The 11,874-nt window shown below is 42.7% G+C and overlaps 1 protein-coding gene across 2 annotated transcripts; it reads right to left on the bottom strand.

The window, feature by feature from the left end:
• Nucleotides 1-2,432: 2,432 nt before the first annotated feature.
• On the bottom strand, nt 2,433-4,205 carry LOC147436040 (uncharacterized). Of its 2 annotated transcripts, none has more exons than XM_086488083.1 (4): nt 3,804-4,205; nt 3,666-3,717; nt 3,490-3,564; nt 2,433-2,683 (listed from the first exon to the last, which is right to left on the bottom strand). In XM_086488083.1, exons 1-4 carry the CDS (start codon nt 3,859-3,861, stop codon nt 2,635-2,637), a joined length of 234 nt encoding a protein of 77 aa, XP_086344209.1. In that variant the 5' UTR covers nt 3,862-4,205; the 3' UTR covers nt 2,433-2,634. The 2 variants fall into 2 exon arrangements, with proteins under 2 accessions (XP_086344209.1, XP_086344210.1); XM_086488084.1 differs by having other exon boundaries at nt 3,490-3,549.
• Nucleotides 4,206-11,874: the final 7,669 nt, after the last annotated feature.

The following is an 11,874-nucleotide window of genomic DNA, read 5'->3' as shown; positions in this document are numbered from 1 at the left end:
GAAGCAGCAACAGATTTTTATGTGAAGAAAAGGGAGAAAAGAGCTCATGCTAGCCAATGGAATATTAATTAGTCATGAAAGATGCAGTAGGAGAGTAAACCTAATGGATATTACTAATGATAATTAAGAAATGCTAATCATACTAAAACACAAATGCATAATAACAAACCTAGCTAGCATAACCTGACGCTCTCGTACCACTTGATGGGAATGGGATTGTGCTAGCTAGGTGGATGAAAGATAAACATCGTACACACAAGTGTGTGTAGGCTAGATCATCACTCAAGAAAATTAGGTTTTGAGATATATTAACTTGGAATCGTAAATATGATCTTGAGTAGTTTGCTAACCCATCGCAAGGTCACCATAAACAAGAGAGATATAATGAAAACATGGAATGGATTTGTTTATTCATGAAATGAGCTTTAAGTAGCTCTACAGCCTTGCACCACTACATGTGGGATAATTCCACCTTTTCTCTCCTTTACTCATACTCTAGTACTCTAGGACAAAGCTCACACCTTACATTTGCAACCCAATTTTTAGATACCAGAAATTGGCTTACAAATGTAAGGTGTGAGCTTTGTCCTACTGGTTTTCAACATCAATAAAGTGTTGATAGCTTGTTTCAATTTGTTTTTAAACTTTATTTGTGGTTTGAGTCGTGATTTATCCCGTGATTGCCCTCTAAATCTCACTATATCTTCTTACTAACACTAAATCACTCCTAAATGCACTTGTTTTTCTTGGTTTATGTCTTGGTTGATTATCCATGTACAACCAAGAGCCTGATGCTAGCTTCAAACCCTTCAGATGGTATCAGAGCTCCCAGAGTCCTTGTAGGCGGCACGATAGAAGAGCTCTTGGTGCTGGCAAGGCAGGGCACTTGCAGCCTCTCAAGACGCTGTGGGCAGCAGGGGATAGACGCATGCAAACCAAGGTGCTTGGGAGTTGCAGCTACATATCAAAACGCAGGACTGTGGATCAAAGACAACCTTAGCTGTTGCCCTCTACCAAGGATGCGGACCTGGAAAGCATAAGAGCTGTTGCAGAAAAGCCACCCCACATGGCTCAACTACCCAAAGCTATCAGGCTTGAAGGCAGGCGAGAGAATGAGTGAGCAATACATGGTGAGAACCCTAACGAGTGACATTAAATTGTTCACTGGATCGCCTTCCTCTCTTGCATCATGCTCAGAAAAATCTATAAAACCCTTCTGGCAGTTTTTGAAATCCGCAACGATGTGTAATGCAAATGGTAATCCAAGCACAAAGCACCCATTCGGTCTTACATTTCCATATATCACTATGACAAAAAATTTGATAGCAATGCACACGCTTCTGGGTAGTTTTTGGCACCCTTGATATGTCCTATGTAGACTTCCAAACCCTATGCTCGATCTGCCTACACTTTGGCTACTCGTGCTATTTTGACCCACCCAAAGCTGGTGTAAATCAACCCTAGACCTGCTCCAAATTAGCCCCTGTCTGTGACCGGCTTAATGCAAAATTTGATATGTGACATGATGTAAAAATTTCCCAAAATTCATACCAATTCTAGTGCGATTAACCCAAGCCAAGTTTTGTGCGGCTTCTTGTACCCAACCAGCAAGGTTTGAAGCGTGAAAATGAACACTCAACAAAGTTACAATCTACCCACAACCTACCCAAAAAAAAAATCCTTTCACCACCAGTACGTATCCTCGATATTTAATGTCAAGATCAATGCATAAATTGCATCCCCCTACCCAAAAAGGAAACATTGCTCACCTTCAGTCTTTCCCTATCACATATGCGGCAATAGAATGGAGGGTGCACAACCTATACCCTAAAAAACAAAACTATTTAGAAGAAAAGCACTGTCTAGTGGATGAGCAGCACTGTCGGATGCAGAGAGAGAGAGAGAGAGAGGTAGATGATGGTGTTCTACACCACCCCTCTTTTTTGTAGTGCACAATTCAGTGCACACATCCCCCCCCCCCCCCCCCCCCCCCCCCCTCTCTCTCTCTCTCTCTCTCTCTCTCTCTCTCTCTCTGACTTGAAGGTAGGAGCCTACAAGCCCGCACACAGAATTGTGTGTGTCGAATTTGACCTCTCTCAACACGAAAGTCAAGGCCACACTTCTGTAGTAAAAAAAAATTGAAACATTTCTATAGCAACTACCTCCAGAAGTGCCAACGAACAAGTTGCACATACGAAGAGGTGCAATGAGTACGATGCATGCGGCATAAACAAAAACACAAAGAAGAAAAGAAGGTTTTTGTTGTTGTCATGGGTGGGGGGGGGTAAAGGTTGACGCATTTCTCCAAAGGTAACTACAGCCAATCAACCATAAGTGTAGAGAGCATCTTATCCTTTGAGAGCTCAAAAAGGATGGTCATAATATAAAACATTGCTACAACCCAAGGAGACGAAGAAATTCAAACCAAAACTTTAAATTCACATATGAAAACTAATAGGCCTTACTGAACAAACACAAATTAAGACAAACCGAGTTAAGGAAAATCACGACCTTACCATAGCATGGAGGATTGACGATTATAGCTTGGGCTTTGAAAGCTGTGCTTGCTTCATCCGATTCTATACAGGTAGGTAGAAAGGAATAGATAATTGACTTAAGCTGCTTTCTTTTGTCCTAATCTCTGAGGGCCCAGATGGTAGAAATCCTTTTTTCTTTACCATGTCTGCCCAAAAAAATAACCTTCATCAACAATTTGTAATCTGAAAAGTTCTTTATCGATCATGACACAAAAGCCTATTTTTATTCTAGGAAAATAGTGGTATTGAGATAGCCGTGCTGCCACGGGCCTCTTGAAATAGTAATATGACATATTTATGTCACAAAAAATCACAACAGTATGTGTGTAAAGGCATACATCCTGCTAGCACTTTTGGATCTCCACCCAATGGGAAGAACTCTAGGTCTGTCTTTAGAACAAAATCTTGAAAGTTTGAATGTGTTGCCAGTCTTACCCGATGACCATATTCCTAGCAATAAAACTAGACAGACAAGTTGATACATTGAAAAAATACACGTCATATGGAAGAGAATCTAAATTCACTATTGATTCTTTGTACCTGCAAATGTTTGCCAATAACTACCAATTTCCTGCCAGAGTAGTTCTTTGAAGGATCACTTAAGGGCCTTTCCAGGACACATCCACAATTTCTTGTGTATATATGATGGAAATTTTGGGTTAAATTTCAAGGATGCAGTGCTGCCTAAATCAGCACCTTCATCATTATGTCATTACAGCCGTTACAACCATCAATTCTTTTGTCTGTGTGCCACCTCTCTCAATCTGAGTCCACTACATGAAATAGAGATTGCGATTTCATGGGAGACAAGGATGAAAACTTTGGCGTGCATGGCAATGACAAAGGAGGAGAAGACAATGACATTGATCGATGGTTTCCATTAGATTGGCTTCCATAACCAAGCTTGTTGTTCATGGAAGGGAGCAAGGATTACAAGAGAGGGCAGACTTACCCCATACAGTCCATAGCCAAGTCCCGCTTTTGGTTTATCTGGTCTTTAATGTCTACATCACTGCCATACATCACACTGACCCCAAGGTGAAATGATAGCTTTTCTCAGTAATCAAAAGCATGACCTTTGCAAAAGAACCTAAATGATGCATAACTTTGCAAAGAACTGCAACTCACTTAATCATTGGTAGCAACTCCTCCATGGCTACCTCGTTCTTGTTTAAGATGCCTATAACCAAACATGTGCACACAAAGCTTTGCAAAAGGTGCTGGAAAGCACAGAAAACTTTAACGGAAGCAAAAACAAAGGTATACCAAAAATGATGTCTCTAAGGTAAGTAGAGACAGACTCTGATGATTTAGGAGGGGGCATCAAAATTGCAGGCCCGCATTGGCTTCCAAGTGTTCCTCATCTTTAGCACTTTCGCCTGCTGCTTGTAGTGTAGGCTATGTCTGCCTCACATTATGTTGCTTGTTGGTGGAACCTACTGCCGCTTCCCCATTGACACCAGCAACATCAAAAGCCGTGGATGTGGAAGGGCCGTATAGGTGACAACAGTCCGGATGTGTGCGCGAACAAGGGGAGAGGGATGCATGCACGGACAGGGGTGGAAGAGGCCCGCTTGGGCTAGGAAGAGAGCCATGCCTAAGCCATTCAGACAACAAGATAGCTCAGCCAAAATAGAACATGTGCTTGGGCTCGAGTTATGCAATGAGTTTTTTCATATGCAATATTGACTCTACCACCCCTAATAGAGCTATTGGGTCTACCGACGGGGAGGTTTATAATAAAATTCATTTGTTAGAAGATGCATAAGAATCTTTGGTCCACTCAATGCAAGGCTGCAAGCAGGGAAAGGCAAGCCTTGATGCATTCATAGCACTTCCCTGAGCGACCACACACCCAATGCATGACAAAGTCAAAGAAAGAGCACCTCGCGTGCATGGAGAGAGAGAGAGAGAGAGAGAGAGAGAGAGAGAGAGAGAGACTCATAGAGCACCCTCTCATGCAACACTAGCATCATCTCCCCTACGAAGCCTCTCTACCTTAGCTTTGTGATGCACGCGCGCGCGCGCGCGCGCGAGAGAGAGAGAGAGAGAGAGAGAGAGAGAGAGAGAGAGAGAGAGAGAGAGAGAGAGAGAGAGAGAGAGAGACTTCTCAAATAGGGAAGATAAAAGCATGGCATCCACATGGCCTGCCTCCACTCTTCCATTAACCTCTTATTCTTCCCATGCTTCCCCTAATGAGCATTTTTTGGTATCCCCTACTGGGTCCATTGTGTATATATTAGAGGGAATCTTTTGAGATTCCAAAAATTTAATCACTTACCACCTCATTCGTCCCCTTTGTTGCCCTCTATGTCCCCTCTACTACCACACTCCCATCCAATCTACGCAAATGCCAACCTTGACAACAGGTCTGCATGCTCGTCCTTTCAATTGTTGGCACTGAAGCTTGTCCTCATACAACCTCCTCCCCCCACACATGCCATATGTGTACCATACTTGTATATCAGTCAACACATGACATCATGCATGATGCACACGAGATTACTTAAGAGAATAAGAGAATAAGAGTGAAATTTCTAGAAAGGTGAATAACAAAGGACTCAAATCGCTTGGCCCATTTTTGGGATAACGGGAAGAGTTCAATAGATACAGAACAACTCACTGGCTACACAAATTCACCTTAATGGCACTAAAAGACTGCTAGTCAATAGAGCTATGGAAAGGTTGGACAATCTCTTGATGCCTATCTATGAGTCCAACTTCGAATGGAGAGCCTTGCGATGGCCTAAGAACAACCACTTCTATAAACCGCATACCAAGACCATCTACCATGCTACGATATTCAAGGCTAATTAGTTCGCGTCCCTTAACAAATTGTGGGGTAAACAATGGCTAGAAGCTAGATGGATAGTGGTAGCAAAAAAAATCTGGTACCCTCAAGGCCTCCAAAAATCAAGAAATTTTTGTGGAAGGTGCTATGGGGAGCCTTGCCGACAGGCACCAGAATCCTAGTTCGAGACATTGGGTCAGATATGTGTTTAGGGTGCAGAACTACAGGTGAGGATCCCTCCCACTTATTCAAGGAGTGCCTTGCAATTAGAGGCCTTGCAAGAAAGCTTTGCAGATGGGTCCAAAGGACATGGAAGTTAGGGTTCTATAAGAATGACTTTTTCCTAGAGAAAAAGCGACTGAAAGCCAAGCACTATGTACTCAAACTATCAAATTCTGCTTTTTATAACACTTGTGGAAAGCGAAGAATCGTTGAATCTTTTAGAATGACACCATGGCAGCTATCTTCAAGGACATTATCCATGAAAGCAGTGAACTGATTATTGCCATGGGGAAAAAGGCATTGTGTAAGCATTCTAATGTCTCAAACGGTCCCTCGAGGCTCGATATGAGCTCGAGGCTACTATCCATTTTTTGATGTTTAATACAATGCATCTACTCACAATTGTTTTGGCAAAAAAATTTAAAAATTAAAGACAAACCTCCTATTTATAGGTGGGATTACATTAAACCTAGGTCTTCTTAAGCACTGATGGACAATTTGTACCTTTGCCTCGCTCTGCTTCTCCTCTTCATCTTCCAAAAGCGCGATGTACTACTACTCTTGTCATCATCTTTACGATATTCTCATCACCAATGACATCATCATCATCACTGAGGCTTGTCTAAGCCTTTCTCTTTTCTCCCTCCTCTGATTCTAAAGTCTGAGTCCCAGGTCAGGGACCAACTCGTACCTCCCAACTATGGTTGTCAATCACGTAAATCAAGTGAATGTTGCATGCTTGAAAACGCATTTGCACAGAAGAGGGATCTAGACCATTGGATGGCCCACAAAGAAGTCTGCCTAACTCTCTTTCTCACTAAGACTTGTTTTAGAAAGCCAAAAAATATGTAAAGGTCTAAGGTCACATTGATGACGGTAAAAAGATCTCTTCTCCGGAGTCCAAGGTTGATTTATGACGGGCACCCTTGCCCTTCATTCTATAGATATTATAGTTTTTGTGGTGATACATTTTTTGCAGGGAAGCTCACATGTTCATCCGTTGAAAACATACAAAATACCCAAAGATGAGTTAAACGCCTGTGAGAAAGCGACCATGCAAGTTATAACTCTCTTGGATTGCAGGTTAAAATGTGAGGCCTTTCCCCGGTACTTAAAATAAAACTTGCAAAATTCTTTTAATTTTCCTCAAGAAAGTTCAAATCTAATAAAGATATGCAATTTTAGCACTTTCAAAATACAATAAACATCGATTCTATACAATAATTGCACCCCACAAGGGCTCGCAAAAAAAAAAAAATCTAGCAAATAAATATACACTTCTCACTTCAATTTGAAGCATTTTTGAGTATGATCTTCAAAGCACACTACTCAAAATCTAACCAAGAAGTTGCAATGTTGGCCAATGAAAGAACCAATCACCCATTTAAAAATAGGAAAACTACATCTATAACTTTATTTGCAAGATTGAATATTTGGGAAAAGCTGAAAGGAATTTTGGGGGAAATTTTGTGAAATTTGAGAGGTATATGAGGAGTTTTTGAGATTTCAAGGTTGCCCCCTCCCCTTCCTCCCACCCTCGGCTCTATCCCTCTTTACATATAGTCGATGTTGGAAAATAGCTGGGGAGTTACCCCTATTGTATACGCTTATGTAATCCCTAACAAAAAACCCTCTTCCTTACACTCAGGTGATACCATACAAACCTACATAATGAATTTCCCAAGAACAAGAAGGCATTGAAGAGGTTATGATTGGGAATGTGGCAATCATGCTTTGTTACATGCAGGTGATGTAGTGCTCTTGGCACATATTTTAGAAGATGCACAAAAGTTGACAATTGAACTTTAGTCCAATTGGGTGAGCTACGTAACAATCACTTTATCCTGAGTTTGAAAGCACTTATGGATTAGCTTATTTTTCAAGCTTAAGATAAGCTTCTTGGGTTTAAACTCTCAATATTTTAATCCTATCATAACCTCTATGGATTTTTATTAACCTCACAAGGAGGTGCACCAAATTCCACCAAAGGAGAGATTCTCTCATTGCAAGAAAATTTCCAAAAGGTCAAGGGGCTATCTTAGCACCCAAGGTTTCAACATTTTGGCAAAGAAGACAAATTGAATGGTCTAACAATAACCTTCCACATGAAGGTGGTGGGCAAATGCTATACAAAGAAGTAGATGGGGGTGAGGTCAATGCTCAAGCCCAAGCCCCCTCACTCATGATTCTAGCTCAAGTAGGTGGAGCTCAAAGCTCAATACCATAGTTGGGTGGAGTTTTTGAAGCTCAATACCACTGAAGGTGGAGTTTTTTTTGGGTGTAGGGTTGGAGAAAAAAGCATCCAACGACCATGCAAAGGAGCTCTCGACGTCTTTTCGAGCTAGCAAAGACTCTTTTGTTTGCATTCTCAAGAGGGGAGCCATTCCGAGGCGGCATCGGCGATCTTCTGAACCCCTTGTTGCTTGTTGTATTCGAGACGACTAAGCCGTGTGATAGCAGGGATTTCTTGGAGTTGTAATAGCTTTTGTTGTCATTAGAAAGGAATCCATAGCCGGGTTTGGTGTCATCTCCTTCCCCTATTTCCCCCTTCTCGTCTTTGCTCTATCCCTACTCTATGATGCCGGTTTGAGAAGTGTGTGCCTCTCTGGACCTATGGTGTGAGTGGGAGAGAAAGAGAGAGCGGTTTTTGTTGTGTGGGAACTGACAGTAGGCTAGGTTAGTGCAAAGGTTGTGTGTGTACGGACGTGTGTAGGATTTGTAGTCAAATTGTCGAGTTTTGAAGGTGAACTCTAGTGGATCGGGGTGTAGTGGTTATCCTGGGCTATACAGAGGCTTTCTATTTTGTGCCGGGTGTGTTCCCCTTTCCCCCCTTCCATCTTCTAGTGCCCCCACTAAGGAGCATCAGATTGCTCTTCGGGTTTGATCGAAGAATTTTTTTCATCAAGGAAAGATGGCAGCAAGAGGGTATGGACCAATTTTCACCAGAGAAGAAGATCCGGAGGAGTAAATGGCGGACTTTGAGTTATATATGCTATCATTGCATATGCCTATGGAGGATAACAAGATGCAAACGATTCCACTACGGATGCGAGGAAGGGCAAATACTTGGTTCTATGTTTTGGAGGGTGAACCGAGATTTATGTGGCCAGCATTGCGGACTCGATTTTTTAAGGACTGTTGAAAAGAGGTATCTCCTATTGATTTGGGTGCAAAATTGAAGAATTTGAAGCAGGATGTGAACGACAATTTTGGGGGTTTTCTCGCCCGTTTTGAAGAGCATTGGAGGGATTTTGCAATCGCCATGCAGTTTGCAAGTGGTGGTGAATACTTCAAGTTAGAGAAGTTAATGGCGAGTTTGCATCCCAAGGTTCGAGAAAAAGTGGATTTTGAAGACGCGTCAAAAGCAAGAAAATTAAAAAGAAAATCGAGTAAGGCACATTGGGATACGAGTTGATGGTCACGAACTCTGCTCTAACTCCAAGGGAGGAAGCTCAGGTGGACAACCAAGGGAACCGAGGGGTGGCAACAATTCCTCAACAATGGGTATGTATTGTCCAAGATCTGAATGAGAAAATGCAAGAATTACGCTTGAGTGTGATGGATAGAGGACAGCCAAGAGCAGGAAGAGGCAGGGCCGGGTAGGTGTTATAATTGCATAGAAGAGGGCCATTATGCTCCAGATTGCCCTCATCCACCAAGGGAAAGAGGTGGCATGCACCCTCTATTTGGCGAGGCAGAGGACAAGCACATATCAATGGTCAAATGGAGCAGCAAACTATTGAAAATCAGGCACCACCGGTTCCACCAGGTAATGATGAAGTGCAAAGACTAAACATTATAGGGGTTGATCGGAAGGAAGTTGATGTTATGGCCAATAAAAGAAAAAGAGGCGGAAGGGAGACCGAAACAGAGTGAGAAGCCAGAGCTAGGAAAGGGAAAGAGAAAGTGGATGAGAGGAAAGAGAAACCTGAGCCAAGTAGACAAAGGCGGCGACAGAAGATTAAGCTGGCAGATTTTCAGTTGGGACGAGGTCACCCGGAATATGATTTGGTGAGTGATGTTCAAAAACAAAAAGCTAATATCACTTTTGGACAATTTCTAGCATTGAATCCCAAATTGAGGGGACAGTGGTCGACCAGTGTTAGTACAAGGCTACCCCGTGCAAGAGGTGATGCACATGCAGTGCAGAATCTGGCTTTTAAGGGTGGGAAGTCCCAGGGATATGCTTCCAGTGGTGGAGGTTTTGGTGGAAAGGAAGAAGTAGGTGCAAGCCTATATTGATGGTGGTGCCCAAGTCTGCGTGATAACGGAGTCTGCTATGAAGGATATATAGGCATCAAGTCAATGGTCAGGTCTAATGCTCTAATGAGAATGGCCAACCATGCCAAAGCTCGATGTTTGGGAGAGGCCCAAGATGTGAAGGTAAAAGTTATGGATATTCAATGCCTCATTGAACTTTTTGTTATAAAAGCAGGTGAAAATGCATATCCCACGGTCGTGGTTGTTGGCAATCGGGGCCAAGCAAGATTGGGGAACATGGGTTTTTACCTTGCCGGATTGGGAGAATGGGTTGTGCTTAACTTGAAGACTAGAGAAATCCATTTTCACCCAGGGCTGGGGATAGTGAAGACAGCTCCACTACGAGCTACAAGTATGAGACAGAATCGAATTATGTGACGAAGGCTTGAGTAGTGTGGAAGAGGAAGAAAGTGATGAAGACCTGCTAAAGCTGGACATGGACCTATTTGGAGTCATGGTTGATTCTACTAAATCCTCTAAAGGTATGCAAGATCCAATTTGTATTTGGAAGTTGGTGAAGTAGAGAGAATGTTGGGGAAGGATCTGACCAAGTAGGAAAAGGAAATCTATGTGGAGCTATGTGTATCATATCCTAATTTGCCATAGAGTACAAGGATTTGCAAGGAGCCAAAGGAGTGGAGCATCGAATTCTTCTTAAGCCCGGGTGCAAGCCAAAGGCACAGAAACTGAGAAGACTGGGAGATATTCAAAAGGAGGCTTTGTGGAAAGAGATCAACAAGCTCTTGGAGGCAGGTATTATATATCCCGTAAAAGAGGCTGAGTGGGTTTCCCCTATTGTCATTACACCAAAAAAGAATGGGGAGTGGAGGGTTTGTGTAGACTATAAACGATTAAATGCTGCTACCAAGCAGAACCACTACCATTTGTCGTTTTAGGATGAGATTTTGAACAAAGTTGCAAGACATGAGCGGTGTTCTATTATGGATGTTTGTTCATGTTACTTTTAGATCGGTATAGTGTTGGAGGATGAATTAAAGACTACATTCATCTCACCATAGGGGCGCTTTGCTTATCGTTGGATTCCTTTTGGATTGGTGAATGTATATGCAACATTTTAGTATTGAATGAATAGGGTATTCGGGCCGTATGTGGGTACGTTTATCAGAGTTTTAATGGATGATATTGGTTGAACCCAAAGAAGTGAAAATTGGCACAACCTTGGGCTCATCTTTGTTACCATATACATGTGGTAGTGATGTGTGTGAACACACTAGGACCGCCGGGGCATTTTTTCCCTCTTTAGGAGGTTTTTTCCCCCGTGTATTGTATATACGCCCATTACTCTAGGGCTATCTATCTTTCCATTGCACAATAAGTAAAACACTCTCTATTGTGTGCCTTGAGCTTCCTTCATCTTCTCCAAGTTGTGTGTGTTCCTCTGCAACCCAAATTCCAACAATTGGTATCAGAGCAGGTCACGTCCTCCCGGGCTTAGTCGCCAGAGCTGCTCCAGCACAAGCCTGCTCACTTTCTTCGATTTCAGTGAGCTTTGGCGAGGGTTCGCAGGTTGACAAAAATTTAGGACAAGCTCGAGGAGCTTGGTTTGCTCAGAATTTTGATTTGGGCTCATTTCGGCCTCCGTTTCCACTACAGGCAGTACTGCACAGGCTATTTCGTCATTTTGTGCAGAATTTCTGTTAGTGCCGTTTTCTGCATAACAGGTGCCTTACAGTCTGCTACGGTTTGTGCTATATAGCACAGGTTGTTCCCGCTCTGTTTCTCCTATTTTCGGGCAGTTTTCACATCAGGTGCAGCATTTACCATGACTGACAACAACAACACAGATGTGTTCAAGATGTTTGCTGCTGAGGACAGGTTGGATGGGGACAACTACCCTATGTGGGCTTATATGATGCAACATGTTCTTGTGTCAAAGGGTGTCTGGAACATTGTGCAGGGCATTGATGTACGTCCTGGTTCTGGGGATGTAGGCGATGTTGAGGATGTTGCAAATCTTGCTGCAAGGATTGGAGCTGTTGGAGTTGTTTTGCCTACGACAGAACAAGCTTGTTGGGATGTTAAGGATGTGCAGGCTCATGCATT

This window comes from Adiantum capillus-veneris, chromosome 18 (genome assembly GCF_014529385.1).
Source record: "Adiantum capillus-veneris isolate H3 chromosome 18, ASM1452938v2, whole genome shotgun sequence".
Lineage (NCBI taxonomy): Eukaryota > Viridiplantae > Streptophyta > Polypodiopsida > Polypodiales > Pteridaceae > Adiantum > Adiantum capillus-veneris.
The sequence above is the reverse complement of the archived record's forward strand: the minus strand, read 5'-3'. Positions and strand labels throughout refer to the sequence as shown.